This window comes from Gopherus evgoodei, chromosome 8 (assembly GCF_007399415.2).
Source record: "Gopherus evgoodei ecotype Sinaloan lineage chromosome 8, rGopEvg1_v1.p, whole genome shotgun sequence".
Classification (NCBI taxonomy): domain Eukaryota; kingdom Metazoa; phylum Chordata; order Testudines; family Testudinidae; genus Gopherus; species Gopherus evgoodei.
Genome location: NC_044329.1, coordinates 108438874 through 108464141, shown reverse-complemented (window position 1 = coordinate 108464141; position 25268 = coordinate 108438874). Strand labels below are relative to the sequence as shown.

Here is a 25268-nt window from a genome sequence, read left to right as displayed (position 1 = left end):
GTCCAGGGGCCTTAACCACAAGACCAGCCTCTCTCTCCAAATCAAGAGAGCTAAAACATGGTTCATCAGCTGGCTTTCTTCTAAACACACAATCAAGAAAAAACATCATTTTCACGCCTTTTTTAATTCCGTGGTCTAAGCAGGGACACACACATCCACTGCACTAGCTATCAGAATACACTAATCACAATCAGATCCTTGCACCACAGAAATCCAGACCTGCGTCCTTTAGCTCAGAGATGCAATCCGGAGTCGGGGGGAAGGGGTTTGGTGCGAATCCAAGTTTCGTTGATCCAAAGTTTGGGGTAGGGAAGAGTTTTCTGACAGTCCTGGTGTCGGCTCAGCCAGCAGCCACTGAAATCTACACGGTTCCATGACTGTTCAAACCCCTGCCCAGTTGTGTTATTTAAAAAAACACACAAAAAGCCCTTTATTAAGGGCAGCTAGTTGCAGGAAGCAGGAGCTTGGCAGAGATCAGCTAGGCCAGCAAGTGGGAGCAGAATCCAACCAAAGAGACCCACAATTATATCAGGCACCCCTAACTCTTCCCAATCAAATGGCCAAACTCATCGGTGGAAGTTTACATGGGTCATGCAGAGCCATAATTACTGCACCTGGTGCGTGCTGGCGACCGACAGGGCTGGGTGTGAAAAGAAAACAGGCTAACCTGCAATGTATTTTCTCCCCTTGGTGCCGGGCGAGCTATCTTTAGAAAGCCATTTCCAATCAGCAGCAAGCTCCGAGGAGTGGGCAGAGAATGCAGAGCCTGTGCTGGCCGGCTTTCTAAACCAGTGGCTTTGTTTCCAGGGCCAAGTGGAGACGTCCGGTTCTGTTAGGCAGTACAATTAGGATGGGGAAAGAAAGGCTCTTAATGCAGGGTGGGGGAAGGGAATGATTTGGTGCAAACTTCTCACTGGAGACAAAGGTGTTGCAGCCCAAGAGAGTTGGGTATATAAGATTTGAGCCCCGAAAAGCACACACACAAACAAACTCCCATCCCTGCCAAATGCCGCCTTTCTCTTGAAAGTCTGTCTCGGTCCTTAATGCTTGGGGCAGAGACGAGAGGCTAGCTGTGTATGGACCGCACGGCTGGCCAGTGGAGGAGTGACATGCTCCTGCTAGAGAGGGTGGATCGGGAACTTCTGGGCTCCCTGTCTCAGATCATCTGGGATCAGTCCATCAAATGAAAAGGTGTCAAATTCAAAACAGAGTGTGAGGCTCTGCGGGGACAGGACTAGAACCCATGTCTGCAGGAGGGCCCACACCGCCAGGCATTACTCCAGACCCTGTGGAGATAAACAGCACACGAAGTCCCACCTCAGAAGGCTGGACTGACAACATCCCTCCTGGCCCCTGATTGGTCCAGGTGTCCTATTTAAGGAGCACTTCCAGGAAGGGTCCATGCACTGAGGTGGGCCCCCTGCCAGCAGTAGTGACTGATCTGCAACTTGGCTCACTCAGCCTCCCAACCCCAGCTCAGATCCTTGGCTTCTGCCTATGAGCTCCAGTCCTGATCCCTGGCTTTGGTACTTGGCCTCTGGCTTTTACCCAAGAATCTGGCGTTGAACTCTGACTCTGGCAATGGACACAGGCTTGGGTCCTTGAACTGTTCCCTCCATCCCTGCCACCTGGAATCAGTACAAGGACCCTGACCCCAGTCCCAAACTCAGGCTACAGCTTTAGGACTCCGAACCCAATTCTGACCCCCTCCAACCTAGGCCCCTGGACTCTGGCCCCTGACTGCCAGACACAGATGCAAGGAAACACTTTCACACAAAGTGTGATTAGACTGTGGAACTCACTGCCACAGGATTCTGTTGAGGCTAAACATTTAGCACGGTTCAAGAGGGAACTGGACCTTAATATGGCAAACAAGAATACTCCAGATTACAACAGTTAATGCTAACAAAAATTTTGGAAGTGCTATTAAATCTCATGCTTTGGGGTTTCATCCAATCTCTAATTAGGCATTAGGAGGCAATTTAATGTGTGGGAGGGGATGAGGGGAGGGGAGATTAACCCACATCTGCAACTGTGAAGTTCTTACACTGTCCTCTGAAGTTGCTGGTGTTGGCTAGGCTACAGGTCTATATGGACCTCCGCTCTGATCTGCTTTGATCATGCCCATGTTCCTCATTCCGTACAACCAACCATGAAACAGCGTGAAAAGCTAGGGCTATCTTTGGAAGAACAAGCAGGAGATTCTGTGCATGGCTTTAAGGGGCACAGTATTATCACCCCCATCCATCTACCCAGCCGCCTTGAGCACGTTTACCAGGCTTATCCCAAGAGCACACCCAGCCGTATGGAGCAGAGCCCAGCTGCTCGTAGGATTCATCTCCTTTGCTGGTGAGATGAGCCCAGAACTCCCGCAGGGATCTCCATCTCCCATGACAATGTATTGTCTCCCTGCGCACCAAGCCCTAGACAGGTGTTATGGATTGTTAACAAATAGCCTTACACCAGCGCAGAGGGACAGCAAGAGACCTACAAATCCCGTGTGGATACTTTCCTGGATTGGGGGCCTGTTCAAGATAGCATTTAAGCGCATGCTTAACCTTAAGCCCACACTCAAGTCCCGCTGAAATCAATAGGATTTAAGTACATGTGTAATAATTTAGCACAAGCTAAAGTGCTTTCCTGAATACGGGATTTATTTCCCACTTGATCCCTACTCTGCAGGGATCAGGTTTTTAGACGGCACGTCCTCAGTGGCAGGGACTGTGTCATTTCCCACACCCTACCCTGTCCCCCAGCCATGGGGATCCATCTGTGCTTCATAAAATCAACTCTCTAGAACCATCCTCACTGATGGTCAAGGAAGTTATGGGGGGCGAGAAGAAGGGAAGGGCCCCAGGGAGGTGTGGTTTATAATATAACAACATCTGTTCCCATAAGAGTCTAGATAAGGATCACTGAACCCAGATTGAGATGCAGCCACCTTTGGGTGGTTTAATAGACACCCAGCTATAGAACACACCAGTCTAGGGTGGGGGGTGGGGGAGGGAAAAATGCTGCATCCAACCAAGCCATAGGAGGGCAGAATGGACTCACCACTGCTGGAATCTGGTCCGAACACCAAGGCCAACCTCCCGTCTAAAGTGGGGTCCGACAGTTGATGCTATTGCTGGAGCTTAGCCTTTGGGTCATTGTCTTTAAGTGGCACAGCGCCCCCTAGTGCCATATTGGGGCCCTACTTGCATAACGACTCGGAGGGGCAAACGGCACAAAGGACACTCGCTGCAGCACCTGGGTTTCCCACGGCGCTCGCCAAACTGCGTGTCAAGCAGGCCAAGCTCGGCTCAGAGCTTCTGCTCTGAACCGGAATGAGCCCCCGGGCTCCGGCTAGGGGAGCCCCCCATTATCACAGCAGCTAAGTCTATGCCAGGCAGGAACAGCCTGGAGTCCAGCAGACAGCAGGGGATGTGGGAGAATGAACTGACGAGGCGCCTGCAGAAAGACAGCCTTGCTGCCCCAACCCCACCTCCTTAATACGGCTGTGGGAGCCCCACAGGCCTTCTCTATGGAGACCCGACAGCATCACGGCTAAGCTGCAGCTTCGTGCACGCAGCCAGAGGGAGCTGACCCCCAGGCGCAGTAAGGTATCTTAATTCCCCGTGGCAGGGCACTTTCCCTGTCCCCCTGTCTCTGCCACACCAGTGCTATTCAGGAGCCAGGCTGCTCCCCTCCAAGCAAACCCTGCGCCTGCCTCTGCCCCTGCTAGGCCGCACTGCAGCTGGTGAGGTCTTTGAAACGCCTCTCCACCCGTTGCGGACTTGCTTCCCGGTTGTGCTAAAAAGCGATGAGCTCATTCATGTTGCTTTATATAGCTCTTCCATCAGCAACTTCTCCATAGCAACGCGACCTGGCGTGACAGCTCCTCACGGGCCTGGGATGTCATAGCACGGCAGTGGGGCCACCCCACCTCACCTGTGGCGCTGCCTCTGCACCACCTCGCCAACAGCCAGGCCCCACGGGCAGAGGGTCAGCGAGGAGCCAGACCCAGGGAAGGGAGCTTTCAACATGCAGCTCCCAAGCCTCAGCTGTGGGGCTGAGTGCCCAGCGGCTGGGCACTGCCTGGTACCACAGCACCACCCTATGGACAAGTCAGGATATAGGGTTTCTTTTAGAAACGAAAGGAATATGCCTGGGACCCAGCTGGGAAACCTGCCCAGGAAGGGCTGGGTTGAGGGGGAGGAGAGTATTTTAACGTTAGGGACACCAAAAAGAGAAACAAATTTAATTAAAGGCACCACCCAAGGATTGTCAACTCCCACTGGCCTCAGTGGGCCCACGGGTGAAATTAAATCCCGCCCAGGACCCAAAGCAAGCTCTTCTGCAATATTGAAGCTTGGAGTCACTGGGGAATCTTGGCACCAGTGGGGGCCTGCGGGGGCCTTTGTTGGCTCTCTGCACTGGGGTATGCATCACCCCAGGACTGCTGGCACCCCACTGTCCCCCCCAAGGCCCACCTCCTGCCTACAGCTGTCTCCCTCTTTCCCAGATTTTGCCATGGCGCTGGCCTCCTCCGTCATCTGGGCATTCTGCTTGGGGCGGGGACCCTGGCTGTGTCTATACCTGGACATGCCATGCTGTCTGCTACGGTCCTGTGCAGATAACAAGGGCGACTGTATTTCCAGAAGAGATTTCATAGGGTCTAAGGCCAGCAGGGACTGAGATCCTGGATAACCCAGGTGTCAGATTTCTCCCGATCACACGTGGGCTGGGCCCCATAACTTGGGTCAAACCCAACCATTCCAGGCCTCAGGGGACTGAACTTGTGCACCATAGAGAGGCCGAGATGCCACCGATGCCCGAGGCCCAGGCAGCGGCAGGGCACTGATCACATAAGATATGCCCAGATGATCCTAGCAACTGATCCATGCACCTCACTTTAGAGGAAGGTGAAAACCCCCTAAATCAAACTAGGCCCTGTCCGACTCGTGTGTCACCACTGGTATTTAGCAGTCCGTACCTGGATCTCACCTAACCATTCTGTAGACGATACACGAGTCAGAAGAGAATCCAGCTCCCTGTCCTAGATCTGCATTGGCTAGGATGACCAGAGAGCAAGTGTGAAAAATCGGGACAGGGGTGGGGAGTAATAGGTACCTATATAAGAAAAAGCCCCCAAAATGGGGACTGTCTCTATAAAATCGGGACATCTGATCACCCTAGCATTGATCTGCGGATCTGACTCGGAAGGTGGCTTGGTAACACAGCCATTCTTCTGCTTATACCCACGCTTTTAATTTTTACGTTCCTTTTAAATGGCTTCCATCAGCAAGATCACAACACGTCACTGTCCTGACAGACTGTCCCACAGCATCACTACACAGCCTCTTCAAGCAGGATCCACAGTTCCATGGCCTCCCCTAGTCTAGCGTACATGCAGAGCTGGCTGTCAGGAAAACCAGCTTTTTACTTTGAAACTGAGCCCATTTGATATGAATGTTACTGGGGAACAGACATGGAGCACCACAACGCCGTTGCTGTGGCATATAATTGCACTGTATGGATGCTATGTAAATAGAAAGGCATTATAACAAAAATCCATAGACATTTAGGAACATCACAGCAGTGACTCTGCTGCACAGCACAGCCATTCAGACCTTCCCAGCCACAGCAGGGACACAACTCGGATCTTCCTGCTCCGAAAGCAAAAGCCTGAAGCATTTGAGCTACAGGGAAATCTCCATTAGCTGTCAGCCGTATAGGGCCTATGACACACACGCTGCTAAGCAGTTGTGATTCTAGCCAGTCGCGGGCAGTGGTGGCATATACACAGCAAACAGTTCATTACGGCATTCTAGGACTCTTATAACGATATTGCAAGAACGCTAGATCCCAATGCTGGAAACGAAAAGGTGGCTCCCGGACACACTGCTCATACGCAGGGAGCGCTCCTGTAATAAATGACCCTGGTTCTCCCCACTTTGCGCACAGCCGGTCTGAAGCATCTCTGCCCATCAGGATGAAGGAGGGAACAGCGTGATGGTGGCTTACCTGTCAGAAGAGCCTGTTTGAGCTCAGGGTTGCTGAAGGAGCCAGGAGGGGCTCGGTAAAGAGCCTCGTTGTCGATGCCTTTGAAACCAAAAAAAGAAATCAGAGTCAAGAATTCTCCCTCTAAAGCACCATACAAACCACCATGCTTTAACTCAGATCTGCTCAAAAGGCCCAACGCACAGATGAGGTCAGCATTAGCGCACCAGGGTCGTCTTGTTTTGGGGTCTCTGTTCTGCTATCAACAGCCTGCAACATCAGGTGTGTGTTGTGTTGTACGTGAGAGCGTATGAGTGAACAGTGCCCTCTACTGGATAGAATCAGAACTGCACTGCCATGTGTCAGAGTTGGGTGAATAACTGATTTTTTGATGTGCTACCCATTCCAAAAATAATAACCAAAACAAAAAAATGAAAATGGTTTGGGGTTGACTCAAAATGATTTTTTTTCCAATATGTACAGCAAATCAAAAAGTCGAAACAAGATTTTGTTACTGGCCAACCTAAATGTTATGCTTTGACAAAATTTAATTGTTTCATTTTGATTTTCACCATTTTTGACATTTTGGATTGCTTTTAAATAAAATTAAAAGGACATTTTGAAATGGAAAGTTATTTTGAGCTGAAAAATCAAAATGTTTCATTCTGAAAGTGGAACATTTCATTTTTTTTAAATTCATTACAGTTTTAATTATTTTTACTGAAAGAATTTTGCAAAATTGACTCATATTTGCCTAATACGTCAATGTAGCTGAATCTGTCATTTTTGCCAGAAAAAGTTTTGTGCAAAAAAACTTCTCGGAGCTCTAATCATATGCCTCAGACTGCTACGTGGGATACGGGCCTGAGAACTAGGGAAAGAAAAGAAGATCTGAGTTCTAGCCCCATTATCACCAGGAATTTCTGACAGGGCCGCCCAGAGGATTCAGGGGGCCTGGAGCAAAGCAATTTTGGGGGCACTTCTATAAAAAAAATTGCAATACTATATCCTCATGGGGGCCCCTGCGGGGCACGGGCAAATGGCCCCGCTTGCTTCTCCCCATGGGCGGCCCTGGGAAAAATAAACCTGCATCTTGGCCTGAGCTCCCCTGCGCCCGCTACCCGGAGGAGCCGCCGGAGCCTCCCCCCCCCGCGCCCGGTACCCGGAGGAGCCGCCGGAGCCCTCCCCCGCGCCCGCTACCCGGAGGAGCCGCCGGAGCCCCCCCCTGCACCCGCTACCCGGAGGAGCCGCCGGAGCCCTCCCCCGCGCCCGCTACCCGGAGGAGCCGCCGGAGCCCCCCCCCCGCGCCTGCTACCCGGAGGAGCCGCCGGAGCCCCCCCCGGCGCCCGCTACCCGGAGGAGCCGCCGGAGCCCCCTCCAGCGCCCGCTACCCGGAGGAGCCGCCGGAGCCCTCCCCCGCGCCTGCTACCCGGAGGAGCCGCCGGAGCCCCCACCTGCACCCGCTACCCGGAGGAGCCGCCGGAGCCCTCCCCCGCGCCCGCTACCCGGAGGAGCCGCCGGAGCCCCCCCCCCCGCGCCTGCTACCCGGAGGAGCCGCTGGAGCCCCCCCCCCGTGCCTGCTACCCGGAGGAGCCGCCGGAGCCCCCCCCCGCGCCCGCTGCCCGGAGGAGCCACCGGAGCTACCCTGGGCCGACTATCCGGAGGAGCCACCAGACCTGCCACCCAACCCCGGCTGTGACGAGACCATGCTCCTGGACCCTGCAGAGGCCGATGTCAGGACCCAGATAGGTCCCGAGGGGGTGTACGGAAGTGGCCCGGGGGCAGCTGACCCCAGTCTGGCTGCAGCATTACCAGAGCCTATGTCAGTGTGTTGCAGCCAGGATCCCCACTGACTAAGCAGTAGATCCTCAGCCGCTGCCAGAGGGCCCTGGGCTGGGATGCAGTGGAGTGGGAGGGCCTGCGTCCCCCCTGCCACCCAACTCCTGGGTGGCAGACTCCCCCCCTCCCTGGCCTAGGGAGGCCAAAGCCTATTAGAACCGCTATTGTTGCTCAGCCCTGCCCAAGGGCCTGAGCTACTGACTCAGTGTTTGCTGCCCCACCCCGACTGAGGGCCAGGGCCTAACGAGTACTGTTGCTCAGCCCTGCCCCGGGCCTGAGCCCCCTCGCCCCGCGGAGCAGACAATTGCCGCGAGGACTGCCGGACTATTTCCCCGGACCCACCAGGGTGTAGTGAGCCGGTGTGGCTTCCCTCTTCCGCCCGAAGAGGGTCCAGCCCCGGCCACACTCGTTCACAGGCGAAGGCGGGGTTGGGCTGGGGCGGGAGCCTCACCCGTTCTCTTGGGGCCCTTGCGGAGCCCGGGGCAAATTGCCCCACTTGCCACCCCCTCCTCCCCCCCGGGCAGCCTTGATTTCTGAGTGGCAATGGCATTCTAGAGCACAGCAGCAAACGTGAAGTGGCTACAGCTTTGTTACAGGTCCAGGGGAGAAGTCGGTGTGCATGAGGAACTGCAACCATACAAGGGCTAGGTTGACACTGATTTTGCTAGGTTGACACTGATTTTGCTTCAGTTTGCAGAGCTGACGTCTCATAGAGAATGAAGGGGACAAATTTCACATCTTTCTGATATTCAGTTTCTGGCTGTCTCAGGCACGGCATCGCTTTGCATTCCATTCATGTTGGGATGGTTCTCTTTGCAACCAGAAGAGCTGAAAGTTCAGGGGGAGATTCCTCAAAACTCAATGGAGCTATACCAGCATAGAGCTGGGAGGGACAGAGCAGGGACACCCCCCCCAAACTGCAGTGTGGAGGCATACACGCGGATGTTTCTATGACCCAAGCCAACGCCTATAGAACTGGCCAGTTTGGATGTGTTAGGTGCCTATGAGTATCGGGACAGGGGGTGGGGGGTAATAGGAGCCTATATAAGAAAAAGACCCCCAAATTGGGTCTGTCCCTATAAAATCGGGACATCCGGTCACCCTGCCTGTGAGTGTCTCCCTTCCTGTTACTAAAGTTAGATCTAGAGCTGGATAAACAATGGGAAAGATTTTTTTTTTTGGCAATGAAAAATATGGAAAGCTAAAAGTACTTTTCCTTTTTGCTTATTCAAAAATTTTCACACACACACAAAGATACTTCAGACTTTCAGGTTTTGGGGCTTTCGCCCATTTTTTTCTGTTTCCCAATATCCTTTTTTTTTTTCATTTTACCACCGATAAAGAGGAAAAAAGGGAAATTCAAAATCTGAACATTTTTTGTCTTCAGATTTCATTAAAAAACCCAGAAAAATACAAAAAAACCCTCTTTTTGGCAAAAATGGGTTTTTGAATAAAAATGGCCTTTTTGATAAAAAAAATTAATTACAAAAATTCAAAATGACAAATTATATCCATGGTAAGGGGACAATCCATCAAGCTGTAGCCTTCCTCTGACCTCACCCAAGCTCCCTTTCAACAGAGCAATTGGGATGTCACTAGAATTGGTCTGAAAATGGGGTTTTACCCACAGAAAATGTTGATGAAAAAAATCATTTGTCAAAATTTTTCAAAGAAAAGTTTGATTTTACAGTTAGAAAACATTAAAAAACTAAAATATTTGGATTTGGAAATCCTGCTGCAATGCCTCACGGGAGTAACATTTTGGGTGACTCATGCTCCCATCCTCCTCTATTGACTGGGCTCCTTGATTGCACTACCTCTCCCATGATGCACCACAGTTTCTTTTCATGGTGAGGGGAGGCAGTAGCATCATGGGAGACCTTGAGCATAGTGTATTATGGGGGATGTAGTCCAGCTGAGTATCCCAAGGGAGAAGAATGGAAACTCATTGAACTACAACTCCCATGAGACAGTGGGGCAAGCTATCGGAATCAAAATATTTCAGTTACTTTTTGTGAAAACTGTCATTTAGACCAAAAAACGTTTCCACCGAACAACAATTTTGATGGAAAATTACCCGCCAGCCCTAGACTTTTCCAAGAAGGGGGATGGATGTTCAGGGATTCCGCATTGCCTTAATGTGCACTCCCTGCTGCAACAGAGCCAACAGGCCTCTCTCTTCCCCAGCCGCGGAGAAGTAAAGCCCTTTGCAATGCTATGAGTTGCACAGCTTGCCAGAGTCCTAATGGCATCTGAGCCTCACATTGCTGGTTTCATGTGCAATTATTCTCTCGGCTCTGTTGTTATGGAGCAATATGTAACATGCAGCTTCGGAGGAGACCAAAGGACAGCTGCAAAGGGGCTGATAATCCCTGGGTGCAGAAGACGAGGCTCATGTTCTTACCTTCCACCATCAGTGTGTGTCAATAGCTGCTTGGGGATGAATCCCAATTCTGCAGTCAGTGACAGCCATGCTCTGAACCAGCAGAGCCCAGTGCTAAACTCCCGCAGTGTAAATTGTCTGCATGCGGGGCCTGCTCTGGTTGCTGCACCAACAACTGCCAAGCCCCAGGCAGAACAGGGCTGTGGTTGAACCATTACAGCAAACGACCTCTGCTCATTGACAGACATCAAGTACTAGAATCGCAACCGATGCCTAGCATGGCTGCGGCAAATACAGCAGCCCCCATCTCGAGTGATGATAGGGACTGAACTGGAGATCTGAGCCGAATAGGCAAGCTGGCAAGCCTAGAGTTGTAACGGACCCATCTCTGCCGTGGATCGGACACAGAGGGGAGGACCCTAGCTGGCATGTAGCACAGTTTTCCCTGTCTGGAGCAGACATGTTTTTGGTGGTTTCACTTTAGATAATGCTACCCCATAGGTAATCCATCCTCGAGATTCAATAGCATGGCTTGTGCAGGTGGTTGCTGCATATTTCAGAGTGGTGCTAGGGACGGTTGCAGTCTGTGCTACTGTCAGGCTGGAGCCTTGCTTAAAAGGTTTCTACCATGTGGAGTCAAATCCTGTTCTCACTCCGGAATAGATCTGAAATAGCTCCATTAAAGTCAGTGGAGGCGCACTGGTGTAAATCTAGATGTTGGTCCCCGGTGTGGATGGGTCCTGTTTCTGACTGTCCATCATGCTGTGTCAGCAGGAAAGGAGTGTGCATATGACACATGGAATACGCATGCCCAATGCATGTATTTGTCCTAACTGGAAGAAATGCGAGGAGGTGGCCAAGGAAACATGCCTGACGTACCTTGTTTTTCCAAAGCTTCAATGAGTCTCATTACAATCAGAGGTGCTTGTTCAGGGAGCCTTAACTCTGCAACCTCGGCCTGCCCAGTGGGTCCTGTTAGAGAGACAGATGAGAGACAAATAAAGAGAATTTAGCAGAGTGGATCTCAGCGCTTGTCAACAAGGCAATTTGGCTGGACGGCAGCTGTAGTGCAGTTAAATAGCATATTCAATCTCTCTGATGGGCCAGTGCCTAGAAAGTAGGGGGTGATAATGAGCCAAGGGTATAATTTGCAAAGAATCATTTATTAGATGGATTTCTCCTCTTTCCCACCTTGCTAATTGTGCGCAAACAAACAACAGATTGTCTCAGATTCATCATTTGAAGCCATTCTCCAGGGACTTGCTCCAGTTAATTGATTCCAGGCTCGTTATTCAAACATGCAAGCTGTGGTCTCTGTCTGTTTCATGACTGGACGGCCCTAAGTCACAGGATCAGGTTTCCAGCATTACTGCTGGTACAGGGGAATCTGAATTTCCTCTCTGAGAGCAGCTCCTAAGAGTCCCATTCTAACCACAGGACAGGGACACATTTGCAGTATGCGGCGAGCGAACACAGGCTCTGTCTACACTACGGGGACCACATCAGCATAGCTAGGCATAGCTCCACTGTAACCATAGCGTACGCCGACAGGAGTTTTCCTGACGGAGGAGAAACGCCACCTCCTCGAACAATGTTTAGCTTTGCTGACAGAAGCACTCTTCTGTTGGCGCAACTGTGTCTACACTGGGATTTTGTTGCTTGGGGTGTCTGTGTTTTCACATCCCTGATGGACACAGCCATGCTGGGATCTGTTTTAAGGACAGCCCAAGCCACAACCAAAGCAAATTCCTTTGAATTCCCGAGCCTCTGTTAGCCAGAAGCTGGGAATGGGCGACAGGGGATGGATCACTTGATGATCACCTGTTCTGTTCATTTCCTCTGGGGCATCTGGCATTGGCCACTGTTGGAAGACAGGACATTGGGCTAGATGGACCTTTTGTCTGACCCAGTATGGCCGTTCTTATGTTCTAACAAATGTTAATGGACGATTTTCCCCAGCAGCTTCCCAAGTGCTAGCAATAACTTTGGTTCCCCGCTCGGGTAAGGACTCTTCCCCACTTGCTCAAACTGCCCTTAGAGCCGCCAGGATTACTGCTGTTTTGACGGTGCGTGATGGGCCCTGAATATTAATGTATTATTTCCTCTGCCCTCCCCCACAGCAACTGCAAAATCAGAATTAAACGGGAATAGCCCAGCAGCAGGGCACCTCCCCTTCCATTCACGGGGAATGGAAGGCCTGCCACCCTCACCCACACTACTTACATCTTGGTACCAATGTCAATTTCCCAGCATCCATGCTGGAGCTGTGGTGTTGCGAACGTTCCTCACCGCCACCGGGCCTGCAGGCTAGTTGTAGCTTTGCCTTGGGGTTTGTTTGTTTATTTATATTTGTTATGGGGGAGCTTCTCATCCTAAAATCTGCATGATGCCTGCACCTGGTCATTGGGTGCACTGTGTAGGCCCCTGGATTGTCACTCGAGTTTGCTTGTGAGCTTCTTTTTACATGGAACGTGTCTTCTTCTAGAAGTTGTGCCAAGCGCACTCCCGGCGCCCAACATAGGAAGGAAAAACTATGGGCCAGGTCCTCAACTGGAATGGTTCAGCTAAGCTGCATCGAATCAGCGAGAGCCATTTATTCCTTGTGACCAAACCATTGTTGTGCCGGCACGTGGTTATGGTTTGCAATGAGGCACCAGTTAATAATGAGCAAGGCAGGGCTGTAGGGGTTAGTTCTGAGGATACGGTTGGTGGCATTCTTCTCCCTGAATGAATCCCCCAGCATGGTGTTTGGGAGTGTCATGCTGCCAGGTGTTTCACTTTCCAGGCAGGATGTGTAATTAAGCTTCTCTAAGTGCTCTCTGCATTAAAGACCCCTTGACATGTCTCCGGAGAGCCAGGGGTTTCAGCCCAGTGGGGCTCCTGTGTTCTCACTCTCCATGATCCTCCAGGCCACAGCTATGTAATTAGCTACGTGGGAGAGTCTTCTTCCCCTCTGATTTAACACAGTTTTTCCATTTACAAAGCACAACCCCAAAGCTCTAGGCACCATGACAGCAATTGCACTGGCAATCAGTTCAATAGCACTCAGCAGTCTGACAGGGGAGGCTGTAAATGGACCTGCAAACTCCATTGCATTGCACCCAAAGCCCCATCATATTCAGCCCTATAGTATCACAGCGTCTGCCAATCATCCCTCATCCCACCCTGCCCCCGATCTATTGGCTCAGAGAGTCACACATTTCAAAGTCAGTAGGGAGCACTATGATCATCCAAGCCGACCCCCTGCATCATATAGGCCAGGGGAGAGGGGGATTGTTCCCTGAGATTTTTAAACATACATACACGCACACAGACATGCACAAACACAAATTACAGAAGAGCTCAGCTTCCAGCTGGGCAGGCCAGATTTTTCCTTTTTGTAATTGAATTTTCTTTTAAAATCTGGCCGTAGGCGCAAGCCTGTTAATTTCAACTGGATCCTTTATTTTAAAAGACATTCTGTTCAGATTCTGGTTTCCATGCACATACAGGAAAGCCCAGCATGAACAAGGCAGGAACTTGCATCGTGGGAACGCCTCAGCCCCCTACTATTTCGTTTCTTTCCCTGTCAGCTGAGGATTTCTTCTCTCCTGCCTTATGATAGTTGTGGCACTCCGATGAACTCTGGTGATGAGGGCCATAGATGTGGACAGGCACACAGACAGGCAGGCATGGGGATGGATGGACAGCTGGGTCGATAGATGCATGGAGTACATGGGGGTGGATGGAGCAAACAACAGGGGATGTGCACATGATAAAGGCAGGTGAGGCCAAAGTTCCATTCATGGAAGAATTGAAAAGCACCACCCCAAAAGCACAGGGTTGGCAGTTCTGCTCTGGCAGGGCCTTTTCGCAGAGGTGGGCTCTAAGTCTGCGGGGGCCTGGCCTGGGGCAGGTCTACAGAGGACGGAGCAAGCAGGAAGAAGGAGGCTGTGGGTAAAGTGCTGGGCTGGGACTCACGAGATCTGGATTCAATTCCTCTGCTCTGCTCCAGGGCAAGTCACTTCTGAGATTGTATTTTGCAGGGGACTGAGTGTTTCCAAGCCCACATGTGAACATCCACACTGCATTCCAGCGAGAGGACTCAGCTCTTCCAGCCGTGCCAATGCATCCACATTGCACTATGCAGATCTTCTGACTCGGGTGTGCAGCTTGAGCTGCGTCTGCACTGCAGAATGACACGGCTTGGATCGGAGTTGCAGTGGTTCTAGGGCCCAGGTCCTGGGTGCTTGCTGACCCGATCTAGACTGATTTGTGTGTGGACAGACGCGGGGTGCCGGGGACGGACACAGTGTGGGCTCAAACCTGGGTCAGAGCTTGGGCTTAGTGTGAAATGTAGACATAGGGATGGGGCTAGCAAACCTGGGAGCAAAGTTCAAGCAATTTAATCATCACTGGATGATTCTCTGATCTGTTCATTCCCTCTGGGGCACCTGGCATTGGCCACTGCCGGAAGACAGGATACTGGGCTAGATGGGCCTTTGGTCTGACCCAGTATAGCCGTTCTTATGGGGTTGAGATCCTGGGCAAGGTGCTCCGCCGGGGCCGCTCCATTGAGAATTCCGGTCCAAACAAAAGATGTCAGTTGTTGCGTAGTAGCCGGTGGTTCCCAGAAGAGGCTCTGTCTCCCCTTTCCCAATCTGATTGGCCTCTCGCAACATCCCAACCTCCCCGCCACAACGAACCACATGAGATTGGGGAAAAGAAAAGAGAGATTCCTGGGGCTGGGCCAGGGTCAGCCCAGCATGGACACGGTTCGGTGAGTAACGGCCCTCCCGCTACGGGCTACTGAGAGTAGATACCATGGCAAGATGGTGCAGATTGTACAGAAACCTGCTAGCCCAGAGCTCAATCCATAGACTGCTGCAGTGCGTGTGGTTAATTTAGTGAAGTGAACACTAAGTGGATAGTTCTGACACCCCTTTAAAATTTTCCTTCGCAGCCGGTTAATAGCTAGGCCAGAAATAACAAAATCCGTGCTGGGTCCCACCACTTTCTAAGCAGACGGGAGAGTGAGTCCCCCGTTTCTTCTGTTTCTCTCAGCGCTGTCTGTCGTGCCCACAAAGACTTGATCCCCCCCCCATGGGAGGTACCAGCCATCTTCTTCGGTGCAGAACTGGGTGTCCTGGAGAGAGCAGGCTGCTCTGCATTGCAAATGCGCCCTCTAGTTTGCCTGGTAAAGAACCAGACTGTGGGAAGAGGCAAGAATCGTTGCTGGATTCACCTGGCTCATAGGGATGGTGTTTAAGCTTTGGCGAGAGGTGACGAATGGGAGCTACATTACACAGAGGTCATGCTTGGGCATTTACAGGAGGACGTTGCAATGATCATTGTACACCCTGCAACGCAACAACCCTGCAGGTGTTCACTGCAGCCCAGACCAGACACAGGAATGTTCTGCAATCCCGTGCCAGGGCCTTCCGCAGCGACCTGTGAACACAACCAAGCGGGTGCTGTGGTCATCCAGTGGGATTGAACCCACCACCTTCAGCATCAAAAGCAAACGTCCCTCCTCTACAGGAGCTGCTTTAGCTGTGAGAAGCCAGCTGTCGTTGTTCCTAGGGTTGGGCACCAGAGGGAGACAGGGCCACATGCACTGTGCCTTGACAACTCCATCCAGTCAAAAGCAGGACTTACTTCACCGGCTGTTCTGCAGCCTCCTCTGTGTTCCCCGGCTGTCTCGGAGAAGGAGGCTGAGTAGCAGAGGTGTCAGATCAGTCTGATGTGATGTGGCACATGACAGGGCTCTGACAAGATCGTCGCTGTTCCAGTCTGGATGACTTTGCGCATGAACAATACTGTGTTACTGGGAGATTTTGAAAAACAGGGTATTCGTGTCACACACACAGATTTCCCCCTCCATTGGTGTTCCAAGATAGGCTTCATTTTACCCTCTTTCACGTAATACTTCTACCCCTTTCCCACCCCGAATTAGCCCGTTTTACTCTGCAAATGGCTTACTTCTGGGGGGGGGGGGGAAATATGATTTTGCATAAAGGACATTGCTACATTTCACAATTAAATGCAAAGTAAAGTAAACTGCTACTGACTCTGCCCTTCTCTCCCGCCTTCTGTTCCCATCAGCATTCTAGTTCTGCCTCCCTGACTTCCTCTACCCTTAACACCTCCCGTGACCAATGGCCTGAAAACTGCTGGCGGGGGGGGGGGGGCGGGTTCTGTGACCTCACACTGGTTTTTGCACCAGTCTAACTCCAGAAACAGGTGGAGTGACTCCTGACTGACACCAGGCCAATGCAGTGCAATCAGGCCACTTGGCATCAAGGGGAAATCTCACTAAAGCCGTGTAAGAGCAACATTCATTGCTCTCTCTGGGCCAGACCCTCTGCTAGGGTAAATCTGCCCAGTTCCAGTGTCATCGATGGAGTTACACCATTTTACATCAGCTGAGGATCTGGCCCATTGTCTTGCAAAGGATCCCCTCCATAAATGCTTCACATCCTATTCAGTATCTGCTGCAATCTCTGGTGGCATTCTTACTGCCTCCCAGCGCAGGGATGTGCTGCTAATCTCAGTGGGATCTGCCCTACCATCTAATCTTCCCAGGATACCTGCCAGGTGCAACCTCGCCGCTCTGCTGTTCATAATCCCTCCTAGGTCAGCATCATCTACCACCCGCTGAAATCTGCACTGGCCTCCATCACTCATTAGCTAGAAATTACGTTTCCCACATCCCACGTGACATAACCTCCAAAGTAGGGCAGGGGCAGGTAACAACACTTAATTGTTCTTCACGTTCTGCCAGCGGTATCCCGCTGCCCACCCGGCACTTAACTTCTCCTATTCCCACCCCACACACTAGAGCCGGAGACGGGCCCCGGCTGCGAAATTCAGATCCGTACCCAGGTTTGGAACATCCCAAACTTCCCAGGTGTGTGGCCCCTGGCCCGGCCCTGCCTAGCACCTCACTGCAGGTGTGTGGAAGCCAAAAGAGAAACCGCTGCTCAGCCAGGGCCTGATCCAAAGCCCCCCTCACCCACCGCGGTCAATAGGAAGATTGCTACTGCCTTTGACGGGCTCTGGGTCGCAGCCCAAGTCTAGCCTGTCCACTGGGACCCTGGGAAGCCCCCTGACAGAGGTTGAGCTCCCATTTACCCACAGCTGCTGCTAATCCTCTCTGTCCCCCACTCAGGTCATCCCTTGCCTGGAGCTTGGCCCATTCCCAGCTGCTGAAACTCGGCCAGGCCTGAAGAAACTGGCCTAATCTCTCCCTTTCTCTTCTAGAAAGAGCAGAGGAGGTGCAGAGCCACACAGCTCAGAGCTGGGAGTAAATAATAGAGAGGAGTGTGGCTCTTGGCAAGACGGCCAGGGTATTTCTTTTAATCACAGCCTCTATTTAGCCAAGTTAACCCCTTGCTGGCAATGGCGCCTGCTGATCAGAGATGGGCTCAGACCCTGGACTGAAAAATGAACCTAGATCCCCAGGGGAAGCTGGAAGTGGCTCCTAGCATGTTTCTGGGGCCTGGCCCAAAGTATGTTGAGGTCAATCAGATCCTTTCCACCGGCTTCAAAGGCCTTTAAATCAGTACCACAATATGCCAAAGGCCAAACTGCAACTCCAAGCAGCACCTGTGAACTTTGAGGGGTTCAAAAGTGGAGTCCGTGTTAGGGGCTTGGGACCAAACCTCCCCACTCGGAACACATCCTTCCTTGGCCCCAGACTGCCCCTTAGCCCCTGCAAATGGTGGAGAATGGAGGCAGCTGCTCAGGCTACGTTACTGATGGGGGAAAGACATGAATCCGCAAGCAGCTCGCTGCTTGAGCGGCAGCACCACCAGGCAGCCACTGAGCAGAGTCAGCAGCTCACTCAGTCCCCCGGGGCGGCCCTTCCGAAGCGATGCCCTTTGCGGCTGCACGGAGGGGCGTGCAGAGACTCCAACAGAGCCAGCAGCCCTGCCTGCGGGACGCGGTGAGGGGAGCTCAGAGAGGGGAGAGCCCACATCCTTCAGGGTGCTGTTCTCTGGGGTGGGGCATCTCCCTTGGCTGAGGTGGGCTGGGAAGCGGGCAGTGACCCATGTCCCAAGGGAATAGACCGTTCCCGCCCGGGACACGGGCATCCACTGGTCAGCAGTCAGTTACAAAGGTCGAGGGAGTGCCGCAGAGAGATCACTAGATAGATGCGTCGGCAACAGGGGGACTGCAGGGGAGAGTCACAGAGAGATGCTGCTGCATTACAATACCCCCCGGCACTCCTCGCTGCTTTCCAGCACCAGATCCACCCCTCTTCCAAGGGAGAACAGCTCGGGCCCGCAACCCCCCCACACCCGAAGCCTGCAGGTGAACACACCCCTCCGTTTGCCCCCTATTCTTCTCCTTTCACAACTGCGGCCCACTGGCATTTAAACCTAGCCCGGGGCAGACCACATTGCCGGGCGATCCCTTTGGTTCACAGCTGGTCGCTTAGAGACAGCAGGGAGGTGAAGGACGGATCCAGGTCCCCTTGACAGCACCTTCACCTGCAGCAGCGTGGGTGGCTCCCGTTTGCTAGGAGGAAAGGGACCGCCTGCTCGCCAGGAAAGGGTTAACGCCGCGCTCTGCTTTGCCTGGCACATCTGCTGTGCTTCAGCAGCGGTTACACAACACAAGGATTTGATCCAGCCCTTCCCCTCCCCAGCCCCTGGCCTCAGTGCAGCAGGCCTAGGGCTGGCTTCGGAGCCTGGGCTTGCAGCAGGAGCAGTTTGCCAGCACGAGCCCCTCGAGTCCTTTCTCTAGACAAGGCCCCAAACGCATCCTCCTCTGCATTCGGCATCCACCACCTCGGTGAAATCCCCAATGCACCCATGTTAGCCCCCTCGACAGAGGTGCCCCCACCACCTCCCTTTATCCCCTGCCGAGCAAGAATGCCTGTCCCTTTCCCAGCCCTGCCGCTCAGCATTCTCTTCGGAGGGACGGCCCCACTCCTGGCCAGCAGAGCTCTGTTACAAACGCCGGCCACAACCCTGGGCCCTGAAGCTGGCTCCGTCTGTCGCCCTTCAGCGAGACACCTGTGGCCCCGATTCAGCTTTTCAAGCGAGATCATATGCTGTATGTTCTCCCCACCGACCAGCCTCTCCCCTGCTCCCAGCTCGGCCTGTGCGTCAGCCTTCCTCCTCCGAATCCCCACCCGCCAGAGCCCGCTGACATCGCCTCTCCCCAGCAGGGCAGGAAACCTGCCAAGATCCTTCTGGGGTTGGTTTTATTACAAACAAGATGAGAACTGTGAAGAGGGGGATGGGGCAGAGGGAGAGACAAAAGGACACAGCTTGGGTGCTGGCCAAGATCCTGCTGGAGAAGAGTTGCATTGTACTGGCTGCCTTTGTCTGCTTTCATACTGCGCGTATTACAACCAGCAGCTGATACTGCCAGAGAGAGCCGCTGTACGGCACAGCAAACCCAACTCTAAATCCAGAGGAGAGATTCTTTTTCAGCAGAGGGGGAAAGGAGAAACCAACAGCTATTTTCCCTCAACAATCCCCTGCATTTAGTGCGGATGCCTAGCTCTTCCTAGGAGTAGATCCAAAAGCACTTGATAAAGGAGGGCAATATCATTACCTCCACTGTACAGCTGGGGAAACTGAGGCCCAGAGCTGAAGCGATTTGCCAGCGGTCACCCAGCAGCAGAGCCAGCCATAGAACCCAGGCCTTTTGCATCCCAGTTCGGTGAGCCGTCCCCTAGCCCACAGTGGAGCAGCTAGCTTGCTAGGTAGGGGCTTTTCTGGCCCCCATTACCACAGCAGCTGTATGTGTTTATCCTCATACAGGCAGGGCAAGGCTGTTATCCCCCTGTATGGAGGGGGAAACTGAGGCACAGAGTGTGTGAGACCAAGAGACTTACACAAGTTCACACCCAGGCAGTTTGTGGCAGAGAAGGGAAAGGAACCCAGCCAAGCCTCCTATACTGCAGGCGAGGGCCCTAGCCTAGTCACAGGTGGGAGACTGAGGCACTGGTTAGCTTACATGACTTGCCAAAAGGTAGCCAAGCCTTGCACACTGACCAGCTGAGGCTCAAACCCAGGTGTCCAAGGCTCTATCCCATGTTCTACCCACTGGACCTCCTGCTGGCTACAGCCTGACTCCTCTGTCACCTGCAGATCGCCCGCTAGTCTGTGAAATCTAGCTGGACAATCTATGTCTGCCACCTACATCTACTGGACCACGGCAGGGTGGCACAACTAGCAGCTCCCTCCCACCCCCCGCCCACTTTCATTTCCTTTGAATTTCCATCTCTGGCTGTATCTGGGCTCTGTCTGAGGTCCCAGAGTGCTCTGTTGAATCTGCAGATCTCACTGCTGTTAGGACGTGGGAGTTCTTAAACGGGAGGAGGGCTGGTCTCACTACAGCTGCAAAGCAGATTGGAACCGGCCCAGATTTCAGCCAAATGAATGTGTCCTGTTGTCCTTTAATAGAAACCAACGTGGCGGCTTTTAAAGGGCTGCCAGGCATTAGGCTAGAAGGAGCAGCTTGGCTTTGAGTCAGGGATAGTCCCTGCCACTCCAAGTGCTGGGGGTACATTTTTGAACACCTTTAAAGCCCCCAAACTGTGGAGGGAACATGGAGGCATTAAATATTGTTCCCCTAAGCACTGGAACAAAGGAAGAATCTCCATTTACTGTGCGCTGCGGGGGGTCTGTGACAGAAGGGAGCAATTCCAAAGCCATCCAGCAGAGGGCAGTGCTGCACACACACATTGTGCCCTAGATGCTGCAAAATTGTCCATCCCCTGACCCCACAGAATAAGCCGCTCACGGCATATCCAACGTTCAGAGTGAGGAGTGGGCTGCACATGGCTGATAAAGCAACATTTAACTAGACCAAAGAGCTATTTCGTTAAGCAGCTGGCTGGCGTCGACTCCGTCTCCCCGTCTGGGAAAGCACCCCATCAAAACTGGGTCGGCTTTGTCTTCCCTCTCCACTTCCGTTGGCACGTCCTGAGTCCGGGAGCAGGGCAGAACTGCCTCCAGGAGCCTTCTGCCAGGAGCGGCCCCGGCAGGCTGCCAAGGCAAGCAAGCCACCAGAGCCAGGCAGAGAAGAGCCGCAGCGTGGCAGTCTGCTGGGGAGGCTGGGGCGCCCAGTGGCACTGGGCAAAGCTTTTACTAGCAGAGCTTGGATTTCACAGGGCGAGGCTGCGGCCGAAACGGGGTTGAGGTTATTTTATTTTTTCCCCTCTTTGACTCAGAAATGCTTTGCACAGCTGGGCACACTCAGCCGAAGTGGATTCCACACCTCCGCTCCCAGGGACTGTAGCGCTTTGTGTACCACGGGGTGGGGAGGGGAGAGAGACCGTCTGATTTCAATGTTCTGTCACGATAGCTCTGCTCCCATTTCGGTCAGATTTTCAACACCGCGCTGAGCCGGGCCTCAATGGGAGCTGAGCGCCTTTGAAAATCTGCCTCTTCAGCTCTCGGTAATTCAGCGCCGGTCTGTAAAACAGGGACCTGGGGGGGCTGAGAGAATTAACCCATTAATGTACGCATAGCACTCAGACACCTAGAGAAACAGAACACGGCTGACCCAGCTAGGTGGAGTGATTGGGCTTCTGGAGATGACCAGCTCATTGCACTGGCTGACTGGGTGCCTTCTGCTCCTGCTGCTCCTGGGAGGGTTTTCCATTTCAGCGCTCTGTCCTTTCAAGCCCCTTTTCATCCCAGGGTCCTAAAGGGCTTTAAATCCAGCCACTCAGCCTCCCAACTCCCCCTTGTGAGGGAGGGAGCTACTGTCACACATGGGGAAATTGAGGCATGGACTGCCCCAAATCACATAGCGAACCAGTGGTCTCCTAGGAGACAGCATGGAAGACAGGGACAGTTGTGGGAGAGGGTGATGATCAAATGCGTGTTAACACCCAGCAGAGCTTGTCAAGGGGATGGGGGGACAGAGGGGATACATCCACATGCAGGCTCTCGGCTTGCCAGATCGCAGACCCAGAAGAGCAGGGAGAGAACAGGGCTGGCTGGGAAGGATTCCTAGGGAGAGTTCTTGCGGGGCGGCCAACAGCCATTCCCCATAAGCAGGGACAGAAAGCACTGTCCTCCACAGCTGCACTGGAAATAAGCTCCGGGCTCCGTGAAGGCCCCAGCCCCTCCCCTTGGTCTCTCCCCTTTGCCCGGGTTCTGCCAAGGCTCCGCTCTGCAGTGGCTGATCCAGCGCCTTCCATCACAGGCAGGCTTTTGTGCAGCTGCATCGTGGAGGATGCACCTGGGCTGAAGGTTGCTTCTAGGTCAGAGCGATCGTGCCAAGGCGGCATCATGCTGCAGCGTAGCTGGCAAGGAGAAGTGGTTGTGTGTGCAGCTGCTGAGCGCAGCCCGGATCCTGCTTTACTGAAGCCAATGGGGGCTGTGTTACCATCTCCCACAGAGGAACCATTGGGCTGGCACAGAAGAGGCTTGGTCCTTTGAATAAGCTAGGACTAGCAGAGAGAGGAAAGGAATGTCAAAGCTGAGGCCCCCATTGGCTCTCTGCCCTGCCCAGCTTCCTTTGGGAGGGCTTCAGGGCAAAGGGGCAGCCTTACCTTGGATGTGTTGAAATTCTGTGCAGTTCTGCTAAGACCCAATGGAGTAAATTTTCAAACACAGGCAGATCAAGTGTCCCCAGGTGGTCACGCGTGGACTGTGAGGTCACTGCGAGCATTGTGAGGTCTCTGTGCACACAGAACGGATGAAGACGTATCTTTGTCCCCCTCTACTGACCATATAGAGGTTTACAGTTCTGGACCTGCCTATCTTAGCAGCAGGTGTGGGGCCCGTTAGCTCAAAGCAATAGCAGCTCATGCTTTTAGACCCACAGGCCTCAAGTTCAGTCCCTGTGATTGACTCAGCCAGGGGCCTGTTACAGTGACTTTGAGAGTCACATCTGAGTGAAGGAAAAGAACTCAGAAGTCATCTAGCCCAGCTCTGCCCCATCGGTGCAGGATCATTCCCTGTTGGACGGCTCCACAAATCCATGGCCAACTGTGATGACTATAGCAAACCCTGTGGCCATGCAGAACTCCACAGCAGGTCGGATGAAAGGAAAGGACTTCCCTCCACCCAGGGTCCAAACAACGTACAATGCTTCTCACCAAACTCCTCTCCAGCCTCAAAGCATTGGGGGCGGGGGAGAACTCTGTCCATTCCTGCAGAACCATGTGCACCCACCCTTGATCTGGCCACAACTGGGCAAAGAGATCTGCCCACAACCATGTTCTCCTGGCACCAGCTGCCTGAGCGGGAGATTGGGGTCCTACCAACCCTCCCACGAACCATTTTCCTCGTCTGTAGATTCCAAGGCCAAAAGGGACCATTTGTGAACATCTGGTCGGCCCCCCTGGATAGCACAGGCCACAGAACTTCCCCATAATAATTCCCAGAGCAGAGCTTTGAGAAAAACCTCCAATTTTGTGTGAAAAATTGTCAGTGATGGTGAATCCATCACGACCCTTGGGAAATTGTTCCAGTGGTTAATTACTCTCACTGTTAAAAAACGTATGCCTGATTTCCAATCTGAATTTGTTTCTCTTCAATTTCCAGCCATTGGATCATGTTGTACCTTTCGCTGCTAGACTGAAGAGCCCATTATTAAATATTTGGTCCCCGTGTAGGTACTGACAGACTGTAATCACATCACCTTTTAATCTTCTCTTTGTTACACTAAATAGATCCAGCTCCTTGAGTCCATCACTGTATGGCAGGTTTTCTAATCCTTTAATCTTTCTCAGGCTCTTCTCTGACCCTTCTCCAATTCATCAACATCCTTATTAAACTGGACACCAGAACTAGACACAGGATTCCAGCTGCGGTCGCACTAATGCCAAATATAGGGGTCAAATGACCTCTCTGCCCCTACTCCAGATTTCCCTGTTTATGCAAACAAGGGTTGCATTAGCTTTTTTGGTCACAAAGTCACACTGGGAACTCATGTTCAGCTGAGAATTCACTGTGACCCCCAAATCTTTTTCAGAGCGTACACTTAAATTTAGCCATATTAAAATGCAGACTGTTTGTTCATGCCCAGGTTACCAAGTGATCCAGATCACTCTGTAGCAGTGACCTGGTTGTCCTCATAGGATATCAGGGTTGGAAGGGACCTCAGAAGGTCATCTAGTCCAACCCCCTGCTCAAAGCAGGACCAATCCCCAGCCAGATTTTTACTCCAGTTCCCTAAGTGGCCCCCCTGAAGGATTGAATTCATAACCTGGGGTTTAGCAGGCCAATGCTCAAACCACTGAGCTATTCCTCTCCCCCAACCTTGTCATCATTTCCCACTCCCCCAGTTTATGTGTCATCTGCAAACTTGCTCAGGGACGCTTTTATGTTTTCTGCCAGGTCATTGATCAAAATGTTAAATAGCGTAGGGCCGAGAACTCATCCCTGCAGAACCCCACTAGAAACACACCCACTCCATGATGATTCTCCGTTTACAGCTACATTTTGAGGCCCGTCAGCTAGGCAGATTTTAATCCATTTAACATGTGCCGGGTTGCTTTTATGTCGCTGGAGTTTTTAATCGAAATGTTATACAGTAAGTCAAATGCCTTATGGAAGTCTATGACGTCAACGCTATTCCCTTTATCAACCAAACTTGTAAACTCAGCCAACAAAGATATCAAGTGCGTTAGACAGGATCTATTTCCCACAAACCCTTGCTAACTGGCATGAATTATATTACCCTCTGTTAATACTTTTCTAATTGAGTCCAATCTCAGCCACTCTATTCTCTTGCCCGGGATTGATGGCAGACTGACAGGCCTGTAACTAGCCAGGAAAGCTCAAGCCTGATCCCACAGCTTCAAGGCGCAGAGATAATTTGCAGAGGCTTCCAGACTTGTGGGTTCTTCCCCATCCAAGCCTGCAAGCATCTGGAGCAGAGATGGGCCAGAACCGAATCACTGACTCACAACAGGCTTAGCCTCAGGGGCATGAATTCAGAGCCAGAGCTCAGCTCTGCTGCCAGCCACACATCTATCCCTATCCTGGGCTGAAGCAACCCCCTGGACCTAGACTGCTCCAAATGGAGGAAGAGTTTGGCTCGGAGTACAGTTGTGAGCTTTCCTGGCACTCATTCATCTCAGGATATATCAGAGCCTACGCTC

At 52.4% G+C, this 25268-nt stretch overlaps 1 protein-coding gene across 1 annotated transcript in view; it reads right to left on the bottom strand.

Moving 5' to 3' along the window:
• LOC115655955 (phosphatidylinositol 3-kinase regulatory subunit gamma) overlaps positions 1 to 25268 on the bottom strand; it is a 359546-nt gene that overhangs the window by 259142 nt on the left and 75136 nt on the right. Inside the window, exons 3-4 of the mRNA XM_030572048.1 lie at positions 11084 to 11176; positions 6007 to 6084 (exon numbers count right to left, since the gene is read on the bottom strand). Of these exons, the coding sequence (XP_030427908.1) occupies positions 6007 to 6084; positions 11084 to 11176 (171 nt within the window). The remainder of the gene's footprint in view (positions 1 to 6006; positions 6085 to 11083; positions 11177 to 25268) is intronic.